This window comes from Geotrypetes seraphini, chromosome 15 (genome assembly GCF_902459505.1).
Source record: "Geotrypetes seraphini chromosome 15, aGeoSer1.1, whole genome shotgun sequence".
In the NCBI taxonomy this organism is placed as follows: Eukaryota; Metazoa; Chordata; class Amphibia; order Gymnophiona; family Dermophiidae; genus Geotrypetes; species Geotrypetes seraphini.
Window position 1 is genome coordinate 1,405,704 of NC_047098.1, and position 16,546 is coordinate 1,422,249.

The following is a 16,546-nucleotide window of genomic DNA, read 5'->3' on the forward strand; positions in this document are numbered from 1 at the left end:
CAGGGAGAACAGCCCCAGCATTTTTAACCTGTCAGCGTATGAAAAATTTTCCATACCATTTATTAGTTTAGTCGCCCTCCTCTGCACTCCCTCGAGTATCGCCATGTCCTTCTTGAGGTACGGTGACCAGTATTGAACACAGTACTCCAGGTGCGGGCGCACCATTGCGCGATACAGCGGCATGATGACTTCCTTCGTCCTGGTTGTAATACCTTTTTTGATGATGCCCAGCATTCTGTTTGCTTTCTTTGAGGCTGTCGCACATTGCGCCGATGGTTTCAGTGATGTGTCGACCATCACCCCCAGGTCCCTTTCAAGGTTACTCACCCCTAGCAGTGTTCCCCCCATTTTGTAGCTGAACATCGGGTTCTTTTTCCCTACATGCATGACCTTGCATTTTTCTACGTTAAAACTCATTTGCCACTTTTTTGCCCAGTCTTCCAGTTTCGTTAGGTCCCTTTGCAGGTCTTCACAGTCTTCCGTGTTTCTAACCCTGCTGCAGAGTTTGGTGTCATCAGCAAATTTGATAACCTCACATTTTGTCCCTGCCTCCAGATCATTAATAAATATGTTGAACAGTAGAGGTCCCAGCACTGACCCTTGTGGAACTCCGCTCGTGACCCATTGCCAGTCAGAGTATTGGCCTTTTACTCCAACCCTCTGCTTCCTGCCAGCCAACCAGTGTTTGATCCATCGGTAGATATCCCCTTGCACCCCGTGGTACCACAGCTTTTTAAGTAGCCGTTCATGAGGTACCTTGTCGAAGGCTTTTTGGAAGTCAAGGTAAATGATGTCTATGGATTCCCCCTTATCCATCTGGCTGTTTATTCCCTCAAAGAAGTACAGCAAGTTCGTGAGGCATGACCTTCCCTTGCAGAAGCCATGTTGGCTCGCCTTCAGTTGTCCATGGTTTTCTATGTATTCGCATATTGTGTCCTTTACCATTGCTTCCATCATCTTCCCTGGAACCGAGGTCAAGCTCACAGGCCTGTAAGTAGGTTATATATTTTAAAATGGAGAATGTAACCCCTTAAGAGAGGTGGTAGGTTACTACTACTACTACTACTACTAATAATAATTTCTATAGTGCTGAAAGGTGTACACAGTGCTGTACATGTGCATTTAACATGTAATAGATGGTCCCTGCCCAGAAGAGCTTACAATCTAATTTAGACAAATGGGACAAATCGGGGGTTACAGAAACATAGAAACATGATGGCAGATAAAGGCCAAATGGCCCATCTAGTCTGCCCATCCGCAGTAACCATTATCTCTTTCTCTCTCTATCCCAGGCCCTTTTGAATTCAGACACAATCTCTGTCTTCACCACCTCTTCTGGGAGACTATTCTATGCATATATCACCCTTTCTGTAAAAAAGTTTCTGCTTAGATTACTCTGGAGTCTATCACCTCTTAACTTCATCCTATACCCTCTCATTGCAGAGTTTCCTTTCACATTAAAGAGACTTGACTCATGTGCCTTTACGTTAAGTAGGTACTTAAACGTCTATCATATTTCCCCTCCCCCACCTTTCCTCCAAAGTCTGCCCCCATACGCTTTATGACAGAGACCACACACCATTTTAGTAGCCTTCTTCTGGACCGACTCCCCATCCTTTTTAGCCTCCAGAATTGTACACAATATTCTAAATGAGGTCTCAGCAAAGTCTTATACAGAGGCATCAATACCTCCTTTCTTTCTACTGACCATACCTCTCTCTATGCAACCTAGCATCCTTCTAGTTTCACAGTCACCTTTTCAACCTGTTTGGCCACCTTAAAATCACATCCAAGTCCCGCTCTTCTGTCATGCACATAAGCTCTTCACTCCCTAATCTGTACCGTTCCCTTGGGTTTTTGCAGCCTTGCATTTCTTAGCATTAAATTTTAACTGCCAAATTTCAGACCATTCTTCAAGCTTCGCCAGGTCTTTCTTCATGTTATTCACATGGCATGTCTACTCTTGCAGATTTTGGTATCATCCACAAAGAGGCAAATCTTACCCGACAACCCTTCAGCAATATAATTTATAAAAATGTTAAAAAGAACAGGCCCAAGAACACAGTGCCCTTGAGGCACACCACTGGTAACATCCCTTTCCTCAGAGCGATCTCCATTGATCACTACCCTCTGTCGCCTTCCACTCAACCAGTTCCTGACCCATCCCGAGGGCACTCAGTTTATTTATTAGACGTCTGTGTGGAACACTGTCAATGGCTTTGCTAAAATCTAAATGCACCACATCTAGCACACATCCTCTATCCAATTCTCTGGTCGCCCAGTCAAAGAAATTGATCAGATTTGTCTGACAAGACCTACGTCTAGTGAATCCATGTTGGGGAGTTTCTCACAGAGAGAATGGTAAGATGGACATAGGTATCTTATGATCAGTGGGAGTTAAGAGTTAAAAGCAGCCTCATTTGAATACTGCTTGAGATGAAGCCTGACATAATGACTCAGCTAGCTAGAGCCATTACATAGTTTTTCCTGAATCAGGCAGCACCTAGGACAGAACTTGAGGTCACAAATCAAGTGGCTCAAAGGGAGCTTTCCCATGACACTGTAGACAACTTCAATAGAAGCAAGTCAAACTAAAGGTGTTAAAGAGATGGTCTTTCCTTGTACATGCTTTTAAGCACCAATTGCACTAAGATATATCCTAAAAGAGTGTTTTCAAACCTAATTGACAAATGTAGAAGGTTTTCGAGCCATTTGTGGGGGGGCAGGAAAAGAGATCTAGGGCAGTGTCATACCAGATAGCAAAAGTCACCTCCAGTGAAATCTCTCCTGGAAGCCACCAACACCCACACTAGCAGGTAACTTTCAAGAATCTAGAGTTCTCTCCCAAGCTGCGGTCTAGGACTTCATTAATAAGTGTGCCTGCTAATCTTAAGAAGAATTCCAGTTTCAGAAGTCTTACGGAAACAGAAAATAATGGCAGATAAAGACCATATGGCTTCTCGGGTCTGCCTATTCATACACTTGACCCTTTCTCTCCCACACTTTCAAACTCAGAGCCATGTAATATTCTTTAGACTACTCACTTTCACTTTCATCCTACAAGGTAGACTTATGTTGAGAAAGGTTTGTAAAATTTTTCCCTTTTTTGTATTTCAGCTTTCTGTACAAGTAGATTTCAGTGTATTGCTTGAAAACTTATATTAAAGAGGAAACTAGTTAGAAAATCTTGACATTACTATGTGTATCCAGCCAGCTGTAAAACGATTAGGGTTGGCGTTAAGTGGTGAAGTGACTGAAAAGCTGCACAAGCTTTCCCAAGCAGAAGACAAAATCAAAATAGGACAAGAGGTGTGGTAGATTCAGAAGTGGATAAAGCAAAGAGTACAGAGAGAACTTAGGGAAGTTTTGGCAGCTTCTCTAGTGGTTTCCCTCCACAAAAGTAGAAGGAAGTAGCGAAAAGAAATGCTTTTAAAACAGAATAGTGACATTTCTAGAATCCAGTGGATTACAGGACCCGAGGCAGGTCTTGTCAGACAAATCTGATCAATTTTTTGACTGGGTGACCAGAGAATTGGATCAAGGGAGAAGCTAGATGTGATGTATTTAGATTTTAGAAAATCCATATAGCCATCTAATAAACAAACTGAATGCCCTCAATATGGGCCCCAAAGTGACAGACTGGGTCAGGAACTGACTGAGTGGAAGGTGACGTTACCAGTGGGTTCGGGTTAACATTTTTGTAAATGATATTGCTGAAGGGCTGACTAGTAAGATTTGCCTCTCTGCGACTGATACTAACATCTGCAACAGAGTAGACACTCCTAATGGTGTGGAAAACATGAGGAATGGTAGTTAACATTTAATGCTAAGAAATGGAAGGTCATGCATTTGGGCTGCAAACACCCAATGGAACTGTACAGTTTAGGGGGTGAAGAACTTATGGGCACGACAGAAGAACAGGACTTGCGTGTGCTTGTATGTGATGAACAGATTGAAAGCTGGAGGGATGCTAGGTTGCATAGGGAGAGGTATGGCCAGTAGGAAAAAGGAGGTATTGATGCCTCTGTATAAGGCTCTGGTGAGACCTCATTTAGAATATTGTGTAAAAAGATATAAAAAGGATGGAGTCGGTCCAGAGGAAGGCTACTAAAATGGTCAGCAGAGAGGTAGAAGTGGGAGTTGTCAGCATAGAGGTGATACTGGAAGCCATGGGAGGAGATCAGCACTCCAAGTGAACAAGTGTAGATTGAGAAAAGGAGAGGTCCCAGGACAGAGTCTTGAGGTACAGCAATTGATAGAGGGAAGGCTGTGGAGGAACCAGCATTGCATACACTAAAGGTGCGATGGGAAGAAAAGCAGGAGGGCAGAACATTGAGCAGAATCAACTCCAAGAGACCCAAGACATGGCATTCTGAAAAGTCATTTTATTCTCTAGGTAACCAAGTTTTTATCTCTGATGTGCTGAGGGTTTTTAACAGGTGGTTGACATACAAGGTGGATAAAGCCCAATAGGAAGAAGGGCTTTCACATTGAGTCAGCTTTTAAAACTAGTGGAGTTTTAAGCTAGCTACCGCCATTACATAGTATGAACTTATTACACATCCATTATGACAACCTGAACCCCCAAATTAGCTGTGGAATCATTAAGATAGGTTTGAGGAGCCTTACAAGATGCTCTTGTATTCTGGGGGTGAATCCCTAACTCATAACATGTTACGAGACCAGGAAGAGGCGGAATGTTACCTTCCAGCAGATCCTCTAATTAACCTCCGACATGTTTCCATCTGCACATCGAGACCTCGCTTCATGCTACACATCTCCATGTATTCATGCAGGTGGCGGTTCATATCACTCTTAGCTGTGGCCAATTCCAGCTGTGCAAATGAAATGTTAACAGATGTAAATGGCAACACACAAGTTTCTAGTCCCTGACTGTATGGTGCATGCTTGAAAGAGCCCAACATACTGCAGTAGACTGGGGTAGAACTCTGTGCATGACTTCTGAATGTTTACCCCTTTGCAAGCAGCATCGGTATTGCCCTTTTCCTGTCTGAACCAAATTGGGCACAAAAACTGCAAAATGTTCATGAAATTGAGAGATCCTGTGAACATTGCGTGTTCTTCATTAGCATTTAATTCACCGAAGATGGCATAAGCAAGCAAAAGAGTCACAGCACATGTAGCATAATAGGCTATTAACACAATACACATGAAACATCTGATGAGTGAAAGCACTCTCAAAGAGGTGGGCTTTTAAACGGTCCTTGGATTTGGGTAGCTTGTTCCACGCATAAGGTGCAGCAAGGCAGAAAGGGTCAAAAAAGAGGTGGTCGAGCAGAATGTCCATCCATTTGAACAGGCTCTGCTGAAAGTAAAGCCTCTTGTAAAATAGGTGCCCCTCCACATTTGGGGGGGGGGGGATGTACTTCCCAGTCTAATCTGAAAATGTCACTGATCCAGCATCAACATGCTCCTTATCCCAACAGTCTTTTCGACGGCACAGCATGCCTGCCATTAAAGTCCCTTCTACCAACCATCAACTGACCCCCCCCCACCCCGCAAAGCCCTTTTACATCTTGGTGGCCATGAGGTGGTAAAAGTGGGTATTGCTTCCACTCCACTTGACACCAGGATCACTAGAAATTCCAGGGACTGTTGGGGATGGTAAGACAGCTTGCATCCCCAGGCCAACATTTTTTTTTGGGTGGTGGGGGGGTGGGGGACACTTATGTCTTCAGAGAGGGTGCAGGCATCCTGGGACTCAAACGTTAAAGATTTCCCACTGCAGATGTGAATTCCTTCTCTCCTTGCTTTCTGGATGCACCTGGCTTCCTGACATCTGTTAATGTCCCCGTTCTAAATTGCCATTTAAACATCTGGGCCTCTCCATTTATATATCAGGATGCTTTTAACATAAAGTAATAGAAGTTTAGATAGTTAAGTGTGACAAATTTGAGGAAACTATTATACATTTGGTCAAAGGCACATGTCACCACCTCAGCTAGACTGTGGTAAGTGCATGGGAAAGAAGGGATGTTGGGAGGGAAGGACAGCCCCAGCCGTGCATAATACCCTCAAGAGCTCTCATGTCTTACCTCAATCTGATCTATTGTTTCTTGATATTCTTTGTCTCTTGTTTTGAAGAAAGATTCTGTTTCATGTATCAAATGTCCTAAGTTTTCTTCCTGCTAAACAGAAGACATTTAAAGACAAGTTGTAAGGCAATTCTAGGGATGGGGGAGGGATATGAGGTTACAGGCTCCAGTACAAGAGTGGAAGGTCTCATCTAACATTTTCAGTAGGTTCCATTAAAAAAATAGTTTACACACAAGGAGGTGTTAAGTCTGTGCAACACAAGCTGTGAGCAAATTTTCCCTTATATTGAGTATTGGCAAAAGAAAGCAACTGTTCATAGCAACTTACTACCAGGTGGCAAAGAGAAAGACTTGGGAAAAACTAGACAGATAGCAGAAGATATTCAGGAGCTTAACTGAAATAAGCCATGGAAAATTCAGAATACCATCCATTACCCCTACCTCGCCTTGCGTTTCAATAGATGGATTGCAGTTAGCAAAATCTTCCCAAAGTAAGAGCGTGTCCTCATTCTCTTCCCATGCAAGACTATCACAGTCATCATCACAATCAAAGGTGTCTTTCCTGTTAAAACAAGAAAGTAGTCAGGAGGAGTCTTTGGCAAACTTCTTGTCCAGTCTGTCTTGACTAGATTGCAAGCGCTGCGTATATCTGATAGTGCTATAGAAATGATTAGTAGTAATCTAAGCAGCAGGAGATAAGTTTGCAAAGGTGCATGCTTAGAATACAGTGGAGTTGAAATCAAGGCCTTTTCCTTCCATCTTTAACTGTTAAAGAGAGCCGCTTTTACGAAGTGCCCCCCCCCCCCCATTTGTTCTCTCCCTTCCCCTTCCTACCTCTCTTTTATTTTCATTTTGACTTCAATGTAATTTTATTTATTTATTCATTCATTCACTTGTCAATCCGATAGTATATTTTGTCCAAATCCACATTCACTGTGGTAAGGCTTTCCTCTATGTCTCCCTCGAATACCCTCCTTTTTCTGGTATTGTTGTGGTGTCCTCATTGGTAAATACAGAGGCAAAGAATGAATTTAGCCTATCTGCAATCTGTTTGTCTTCTTTGATACACCCTTTTCTTCCCTGGTCGTCGAGAGGGCCTACTGCCTCTCTTGCTGGTTTTTTCCCTTTTATATATCTAAAAAAGGGCTTGAAGTTTTTGGCTTCTTGTGCTATCTTTTCCTCGTAGACCTTTTTGGCGTCTCTTACCGCCTTATGACACTTTTTTTGGTCAACCTTGTGACAGTTCAAGGCCTCCGTTGTTTTTTCACGTTTCTATTTTTTAAATGAGTTCCTCTTTTCCCTCACTACATCTTTCACCTCTTTAGATAGCCAAGCTGGTTCTCCTTTGTTCTTGTTTCTCCTTCCTTTGGGTATCTGCGGAATGTAAAGATTCTGTGCTTCGGTGATGGTGTTTTTTAGTAGGGACCATGCTTGATCGACCGTTTGGATTTCGGCTTTCCTTTTCTTGAGCCGTTTATTAACCATGGCTCTCATGCTGTCGTAATTCCCTTTTTTGAAGTTAAAGGTTGTGGATTTGGTCTTGATTTGTTTCCCCCTCCCGATGCCAATTTTAAATTTGATCATGCTGTGATCGCTTGTCCCCAGCGGGGCCGTGACTTCTACATCTGCTGTCCTTCCAGTTATGCCATTTAGTACCAAGTCCATGGTTGCGGTCCATCTTGTCGGTTCTCCCACCATTTGTTCAAGGAAGCAGTCTCCTATCATCTCCAGGAACTTTGTTTCCCTGCCGCAGGTTGAGGTTCCCAAATTCCAGTTTATCCATGGAAAGTTGAAGTCCCCCATGATTGTTACATTTCCTGTTTTATAGCCACGATTGATTTCCTCCATCATGTGTGTGTCTGTTTCCTCCATCTGTCCTGGGGGTCGATAATAGAGGCCAATTTTTGTGTCGGCTTCGTTTTGTCCAGGAATCTTTATCCAGAGGGACTCTAGTTTTTCTTTTCCTTCTGTCTCTCCTTCTCTGGTTGACTCTATTCCTTCTTGGACAAACAGGGCAATACCTCCCCCTTTTTGCTCTATTCTATCTCTTCTGTATAGTTTGTATCCCTGCAGAACTGTGTCCCATTTATTTTCTTCATTCCACCATGTTTGTTATTCCAATGATATCCAGTTCTTCTCTTTTTGCTAGTGCTTCCAGTTCTCCCATTTTGTTTCTTAAGCTTCTGGCATTCGTGTACATACATTTGAGCTCCCTTTGTGCTACTTCCCTGGACTTTTTAGTCTTCACATCCCTTTTTATATCCATTTGCTCTCTTTCATTGCCTCTTGTAGTTTCCTCGTGGTCTTCCCTTTTATTTGAGCAGTTGCTTGTAGTTCCCTCTCTGGGGTCTCCCGATGTCCGGGCCATCAACTGGTTGTTGACTGTCGGCTCTCCCCTGATCCTTAGTTTAAAGCCATCTCAATGGTCTTCTTCATGTTCTCAGCCAAGACTCTCACTCCTTGCTTGGTGAGGTGTAGGCCGTCATTTCTATAGTATCTGCTTCTTCCCCAGAATGTCGTCCAGTTACGCACGAAGTCGAAACCCTCTTCTTCGCACCATCGTCTCATCCAGGCGTTGAATTCCCTCAGTTCATTCTGTCTCTTTACATCCGCTCTTGGTACCGGGAGGATCTCAGAGAAAGCCCCTTTCACTTCCCTGACCTTCAGTTTCCTTCCGAGTGAGCGGAATTGGTACTTCATTTCCTCCCTGTCGTACTTTCGTCCGCTGACATCATTGGTTCCCACGTGGATAAGCACAGCAGTGTCCTCTCCTCCTACGCTGTCTATGATCCTGGTGATCCTGCTGGCCACATCCTTCATTCTTGCACCAGGCAGGCAGGTATCCTCTCTTCCTCCTGCAATGATGATACGCAGCTGGCTCCCTGAAACCCAAAGGGGTGTTATACAGGGACCCTACAGCCTGCACTCAAGCCTCTGATAAATCAGACGGCAAGCAAACTTCCAGAGGTATGGACCCCAAACTTTCAAAGGATCGCAGAACTGGCTGGCTCCACAGATACTCCAAGAGATTGGCCTATGAGCAGTAGCCTGCCCTTGCAAGTCTGCATCCTTTCCCTGGAAGAGTAACCCCAAGAAAGGGACATCTGAGCACCAAAGCCATGCAGAAAAAAGAACTGACGGACAAAAATACCCCAAAATAATCAGCAGAGCAGATCAGAACATACCTCAGTTCACTTTCAGAAGGAAAAACTGAAAAGGGAGCTATTCTACACTGGTGAAGGGGAGTTGGAAGATCTGAGTGACATCTTTCTGCAAAGTTCGCAACTAAAGGAGAACAGCTTCCGTACAGAATCCTGTGTTTTTGCAAAACAATGGTGCCATGGTTGGGGAACCAGTCTGAGTCCCACTGTACCCTCCATTGCTCCAGTACAAAAAACAAAACTTAGATTATAAGCCCACTAGGAACAGAAAGTGCCTACACATACAAAACATAAACCACAGTTTATGGAACAAGAATAGCTAGTTATGCTCCAGAAGCTGGTCTTCAGTCAGGTGGGACCATGCAGTCAGGTGAATCACCATGCAATACATACTGATTCAAGGTCAGAGTAAAAACTACAGAATGGTGGGACAAACAGTAATAACAGTGGTTATTACTATATGGGGAAATAGAGGGCAGAAGAATATAAAAATTCTACTCACAGTTGGTTAAACATACGCTTCATCTCATCAGTAATGTTCAGTGAACAGTTGATCTCATCATCTGAGAACCTGCTTGTTTCTCCATCCTGCTCAGAGATGTCTTCATCAGAAGCCAGCTTTCGTTCTCTTTTTCTGGAGACAGATCCCACCTTAATAGATAGCAATCAATAGATGTTAGAATTTAAGAAAATCACAAAAGGACACAGCTATGAAGCAGTAAAAGGCAAAAATGTACAGGCATGAAAATTTGGCACACTGCCAGCCAGCCATCTACTGGACACATTTCCCTCTACAAGGTATTAGTGGGCAATACAGGCATGCATATGCACAATGCAAGATCAAGCAAACTGAGGAACGAGGTTTACAGCCAGGGACTTGTGGAAGTGATGCATTCCGTGTCTTCTCAGTCATGCTCTCAACCAAGAGCAAACATTTTTCTCATTCTGAAATGAAGTGATAAACTAGTATCAAGCAATTTCTAACTGGATGATAGCTCTAATTAGCAACTAAAAGGGTGAACATTAAAAAGAAATGCAAGAGAAATTTGTCTACTATAAACTGGGCATCCTTAGATACACTATCACCCTTCTCCGCTTCACTATTACCACAGGATATCACAGAAAAATGGCAATGTCAACTTCTATCTGGTCCACTTTCATCTAGTAGCAAAAGTGAGCGCGAATGTTGTTGAAAACCTGGTTTTCCCACTTAAGTGACCTCACTAATCACATGGAATTCCAGAGGCTAACGATATAACTAATTATTCAGGATGAATGACTTCTGTCCCTCAATTACTACATGAGAAAGGTCAAGCCTAGTCACCTGGAATATCTTGGAAACATCCTCAGAGTTGCGCTGCTGTGCCACATCACACAGCTTAGCTGTGATATCGATTCGCCTGCAGATATCCATATCCACCTTCATGGCTTTTTCTTGGATCTTTGTGTCGAGGTCTGTCATTGGCTGCAGGAGGGGGTGGGGACAGTATTGGATTATCTGTTATGATAAAGCTCAGAAAGATCCCCTATAATTTCTGAACATCTAATCTTACTTTTATTCTACTCACAGCTTCAGGTAAGAGAACCATAGGATACATCGTAAGCTCTTCTGCTTTGTACAAATCAGGGGTTCTCAGGATACTCACAATTGAACATGCATTGGAGGTATCCTTAGGACAGAGTTGAGAACCCCCGATTAAACCCAATTACAAGCTGTGCACAAATCCACTTGTATACTAAACACACCTTGGCTAGTGGAAAGGCACCGTATCGCTCATTCAGAAGAGTGAACAGTACATGAGTTTTGGTCTCATCTAATAGATCCAGCTGAGACCTTTCCATAGTGTACCAGTGTGAATTTTTGAAAGTTATCCTATTACATAATGCTACTTAACTGTTGACGTGTTCTTGAGATCTTCCTACAAATAAATGCCATCATCTGATAAAAGCTGAGCTTTCTAGAGCAATGTACAGGACTTCCTGCAGTGTCACTGCACAAAGCTATTACTAGGTAGACGAATCTGTGAGGTCTGATATCCTGTTTTGAAAGGATGCTTTTTCCAGGTAAACAAACTTTGCTTCCTCTGAGACAGAACAGATGCAAAGTTCTCAACTGGGAAAATCAAGGTACTTACCTGTAGCAGGTGTTCATGGACAGGAGGATATAAATCCTCACATATGGGTTACAGTCATCTGATGGTGCTCGATGCAGGAAGTTTTTGAGAAGTCAGTTTCCATGCACATCAGTGGCACAGTGGTTAGCATTACAGCCTCAACACCCCGAAGTTGTGGGTTTAAATCCCTCACTGCTCCTTGTGACTCTGAGCAAGTCACTTAATCCCCTCATTGCCCCAGGTACACTAGAAAGAGTTTGAGCCCACCAGGACAGATAGGGAAATATGATAAAAGTACCTGAATGTGAAACCACTTAGGCTGTAAGTGGTATATAAATTAAATTTAAAAATACACTCATCACTCCTTCAGTTCTTATAATAAGACGACAATGCCTTGGAAAAGTGGGTGGCTAGGTGAGGACTTATCCTTCTGAGCAAATACCTTGGTTTTCTCCAAGGACAAGCAGAATAGCAATCCTCACAGTTGGTTCTCCCTACCTACAGGCTGCCTTCTGCATTGGACAGTAACTAGCCTTTTGCATTTATCTTTTTGAAAAGATGCCTGAACACAAGTTAAAATGAACCTAGAAGGTATGGAGACAGAACAGCCAAACCTATTTTTGCATCTCAAGTCTTTGGCTACTGAGCTATGCCAGGTTCCTCAAAAGGAAGACTGTCTTATGGAAAGTGAAGGAAATGCAGTCTGCCAGATAACTGGTACATATAATATGGCACGCCAAGGCTTACTGGAGTCAAAAAACAAAGCAGAAGGTCAAGACCCATTAGAAACATGATGGCAGATCTACAGTAACCATTATCTCGTTCTCTCGAGAGATCCCACGTGCCTCTCCCAGGCCCTTTTGAATTCAGATACAGTCTCTGTCTCCATTGTCATCCAGCATGTGCCAAGTGCTTTTACCTTTGTAGGTATGAACCAAAGGGAACTTAGAATGATTTAAGATGGAAATATATCATTGTAGAACTTCAGAAGTATGCAAAGAACTGTCCTGTTAAAATCTGTTATAGGGTGGTCACTACAGAGTAGAGCCCACTAATCCTACAAACCAAGTGACCAATAAGACCTAGGTCAGGTATTTAAAACGTCTAGTGACTCAAAGGGAGCCATCCTAAGAATAGCCTTACTGGGTCAGACCAATGGTCCATCAAGCCCAGTAGCCCGATCTTAATGGACAATCCAGGTCACTAATACCTGGCAAAAACTCAAAGACTAGCAACATTCGTGATAAGGAGTTTGGGGACAGATTTAAAGATCTCAATCTGTATACTTTGGATGAAAGGCGGGAGAGGGGAGATATGATAGAGATGTTTAAATACCTATGTAATATAAATACGCAGGAGTCGAGTCTCTTTCATTTGAAAGGAAACTCTGCAATGAGAGGGCATAGGAAGAAGTTAAGACGCAATAGACTCCGGAGTAATACAAGGAAATACTTTTTTACGGAAAGGGTGGTCTCCTGGAAGAGGTGGTGGAAGCAGAGACTGTCTGGGATAGGCATGTGGGATCTCTCAGAAAGAGAAAGAGATGATTGTGTGTGGCCCTGTGTGAAGTATTCGGTTTCTGGCCAAATTATGTGGCATCTCCAGCCAATAGAAACCTTATAGCAGATAAAGGCCAAATGGCCCATCCACTCCCTAAGACAGTGTTCTTCAACCACCGGTCCGTGGACCGGTGACAGTCCACAGAAATTTCCTGCATCAGGCCCAAAACTGTTCTTCAACTGCCGGTCCGCGGTACGATCGATGCATTGTTAATAAGATTATATTATGTGTATATATGAAAAATGAATGGAAAAAATAGTGTTACAATTAGGACTATGGGGGTAGGGTCTGGCCCACGACTTAGCCCAGTGTTCAACTGCTGGTCTGTGGACCAATGCCGGTCCATAAAATAATTCTTTTATTTCTACTGGTCCTTAGGTGTAAAAAGGTTGAAGAACACTGCCCTAAGAGATCTCACATGCCTGTCCCACATGATCTGTCTCCACCACCTTTACCAGGAGATTATTCTACACATCGACCACCTTTTCTGTAAAATATTTCTTTAAACTATTGCTAAGCCTATCACCTCTTCATTTCATTCTATGCCTTCTCATTGAGGAGCTTCATTTCAAATGAAAGATTTACCTATTGTGCATTTATACCACATAGGTATTTAATAGTCTATCGCATATCCTCTCTCCCGTCTTTCCGTCCAAGTATTCAAATTGAGATTAAGTAGCCAACTCCATCCTGTTTATATCTTTTTGAAGGTGCGGTCTCCAGAATTGTACACAGTATTCTAAATGAGGTCTCACTAGAGTTTGGTGGGGAGGCCTTCTCTTATGTAATAACTTGATTTAAAGCTTTTTTCTTCTCACCAGCACTCCTCTTGCTGGCCCAAATAAGAAATCCAAAGCCTAGCCTAGCATACCTGCTTCCCTCCTCCACAGATCACATCGGCACACTCTCTTTATACAATTCTCTGGTCACACAGTCAAAATTGTTCGGATTTGCCTCTAGTGAATAGCCTGGTGCAAGTTGCTTAGCGGCTAGAGCTTCAACACTCGCTGATATGTGACCTCTCCAGCACTGGGGAAAAGTTCTTGCCATTTCAGATGTTGAACATGGTGGTCATTTGACTATACAGTAATGCTGGTTCTGTTTCTATAAATGTTTGTACATGTTTGAATTATATGCGATTGTTTTAAAGAATAAAAGTGCTGCATATTTGGTCAATGTATGTTTTAGATATTTTTAAATACTTTATTGTATATGATTTGTGCATGTCAATCTATCTGCTTTGCACCGTTTCCATTTAAAAACATTTTTGGGGAGGGAAAAGAGGTAGAAAAGTACAAGTGAACATGTTCCTGTTTCAATGCGAGTGCTCTCTGCCTGAAAACCGATCCCTCAGCATAATCCAATATCCTGAACACAATACAAATATTTCCTGCTGTGTCTACCTGCCCACCTCTCCTGTTTAGCCGCCTCTATCAGCCCTTATAGGCACTGATATATTCCAAGGCCCTCTCAATGTCCTCATAAAGGGACCAAAGGAGCAGGAGGCATCAAAGTGCGATTGTTTCCACGTTTATTGTAATTTGATAGACCGGCCATCAACAAGTATCTGGTCGGTTTACAGAGCTAAAATTAACACTTTAAAATAATTAAGGGGAAAAATTTAAATTACTACAGTCAGAATCATATAACTGATAACAGGTTTAATTAAGCATGCAGATATGCATTTAGTATTGGGGAGAATTTACAGAAAGTCAAAAGTTCAGAAAAATTAAAATTATAGAGGGTGCATGATTTAAGACACTGGTTAGTCAGATTATGAACAGCTATTTCCATTTATACTGCCTCTTTCAATTCAAAATTCTGTGGCCCTGACTGACCCCCAGTATTCACTACCTATGCTCCTGTGCCAGATCTGAACGTCTTTGGCTTAAATCCCGCACACATGCTGACTTCATACACTTCAAATTCCTGCTGACATCCTTCCAATCTGCCCCTCTTGCTTTACTTTTCCCATTCAACTGAACTCGAACTCTCGCTGTCTCTGGCATACTAAACTCTACACCAAAAGTGCCCTAACCTCCAATTCCCCTTCACTTTCTCCCCAAACTATGGCAGAGTTCTTCTACAATAAGGTTCAGAAGATTCACCTTGAGTTCCTTCCAGCTGTCCACTCTGCCAACCTCCCTTCAAACCCTGTTACCTTTCCCTTGATCACTGAAGAGGAACCTGCATATCTTTTCTCCTCCTACAAACCCACTACCTGCTCCTCCGATCCGATCCCTACCCGCCTACTTGGTACTCTCTCCCTTCCTAACATTCTCCACTGCAACTATTTCAGATGTCTTCAAACATCTCTCCTCAAAAACCCACACTAGACCACACATCCCCCTCCAACTATCACCCCATTTCCCTTCTCCCCTTCTTATCCAAGCCACTTGAATATGCTGTTCACTGCAGTTGCCTGGACTTCCTTTCATCTCAAGCTATTCTAGACCCACTTCAATCAGGCTTTCACCCACTCCATTCCAAAGAAACTGCCTTTGCTAAAGTCTCTAATGACCTGTTGTCGGCCAGATCCAATAGCCTCTACTCTATCCTCATCCTTCCCAATCTATCTGCTGCCTTCAGTACTGTTGACCACCACCTACTCATGTTTCATAGGTAAGTGCTATATATTTTTGCTTCACAATTATATATATTAGTATGGATGAGCAAGAGGTTTCTTGGCCTATGATTATATTGTGGTGACCTAAAGCAGTACTATAGAACACATTTAGTCTGCTTTGCCCAATGAGGTATTTTTTCCTCTTCACAAAAAATAAAATATTTATGTATCAATCGGTCTGGTTCCACTTGGGTTGGTTACTTCATAACTTAAGAATAGCCTTACTGGGTTAGACCAATGGTCCATCAAGCCCAGTAGCCCGTTCTCATGGTGGCCAATCCAGGTCACTAGTACCTGGCCAAAACCCAAGGTGTAGCAACATTCCATGCTACCGATACAGGGGAAGCAGTGGACAAGTCTGATCTTTGTTTGGAATGTTATTTCCTTTCCTTTGAATATTTTGGTGAGAGCCTTCATTGAAGAGTGATCAAGTGCTATTCTGCGGAGAATTTCTTCCCTGTTAGTTGCTTTTTATTTACCAAAGAGCCCAGGAGATTGAAATCCTTTACAACTTCTGTTCTGTCATCTTCAAGCTCAAAATCTTAATTTTCCATGTTCATGATCTTTGTCTTGTAAATATTCAGTTCTAATCCCGTGTTAGGAAAATAAAATCTGGTCAAGTCTGCACCTTTCTCTCAGTCAGGACATACAGTAAAAAGTAGAACAATGGATCCATCAATTAATTTCTCCTTCCTCCTTCATAAAACCATTAACTAGATAAACTTGGAAGTTCAAGCAACAGCTGAAACAGCTTTTCAAATCTTAACAGAAATATTAAGCACTTAATCCTGGCTAAGCATAAAAGAAGGGTGTTTCTAGACTGATCTGTTGAGATTAAAAGAATCCAAATTAGGAGGTAAGGCCTAATTTCTCCTTCCTTAACATCTTCAAAGATCAGTCCAGAATTTGCAGGAAGTTATCGAAACAGTTCCAAATTAGGAGGGGAGCAATTATGGCTACTAAAAAGCAAAGCCCCCCAAAAGCTACTTGCATTGATGAAATTTCATCACTAATGCCTTGAAAAGATAT

General features: G+C 42.6%; 1 protein-coding gene across 2 annotated transcripts in view; it reads right to left on the minus strand.

Annotated features, from left to right (window-relative positions):
* IFFO2 (intermediate filament family orphan 2) overlaps nt 1–16,546 on the minus strand; it is a 49,625-nt gene that overhangs the window by 4,744 nt on the left and 28,335 nt on the right. The window contains exons 4-8 of one of the 2 annotated variants that reach the window (XM_033921939.1): nt 10,542–10,682; nt 9,720–9,868; nt 6,498–6,618; nt 6,057–6,146; nt 4,705–4,835 (exon numbers count right to left, since the gene is read on the minus strand). In XM_033921939.1, the coding sequence (XP_033777830.1) occupies nt 4,705–4,835; nt 6,057–6,146; nt 6,498–6,618; nt 9,720–9,868; nt 10,542–10,682 (632 nt within the window). Of the gene's footprint in view, nt 1–4,704; nt 4,836–6,056; nt 6,150–6,497; nt 6,619–9,719; nt 9,869–10,541; nt 10,683–16,546 lie in introns of both variants that reach the window. The other variant, XM_033921938.1, reaches the window with a different exon arrangement.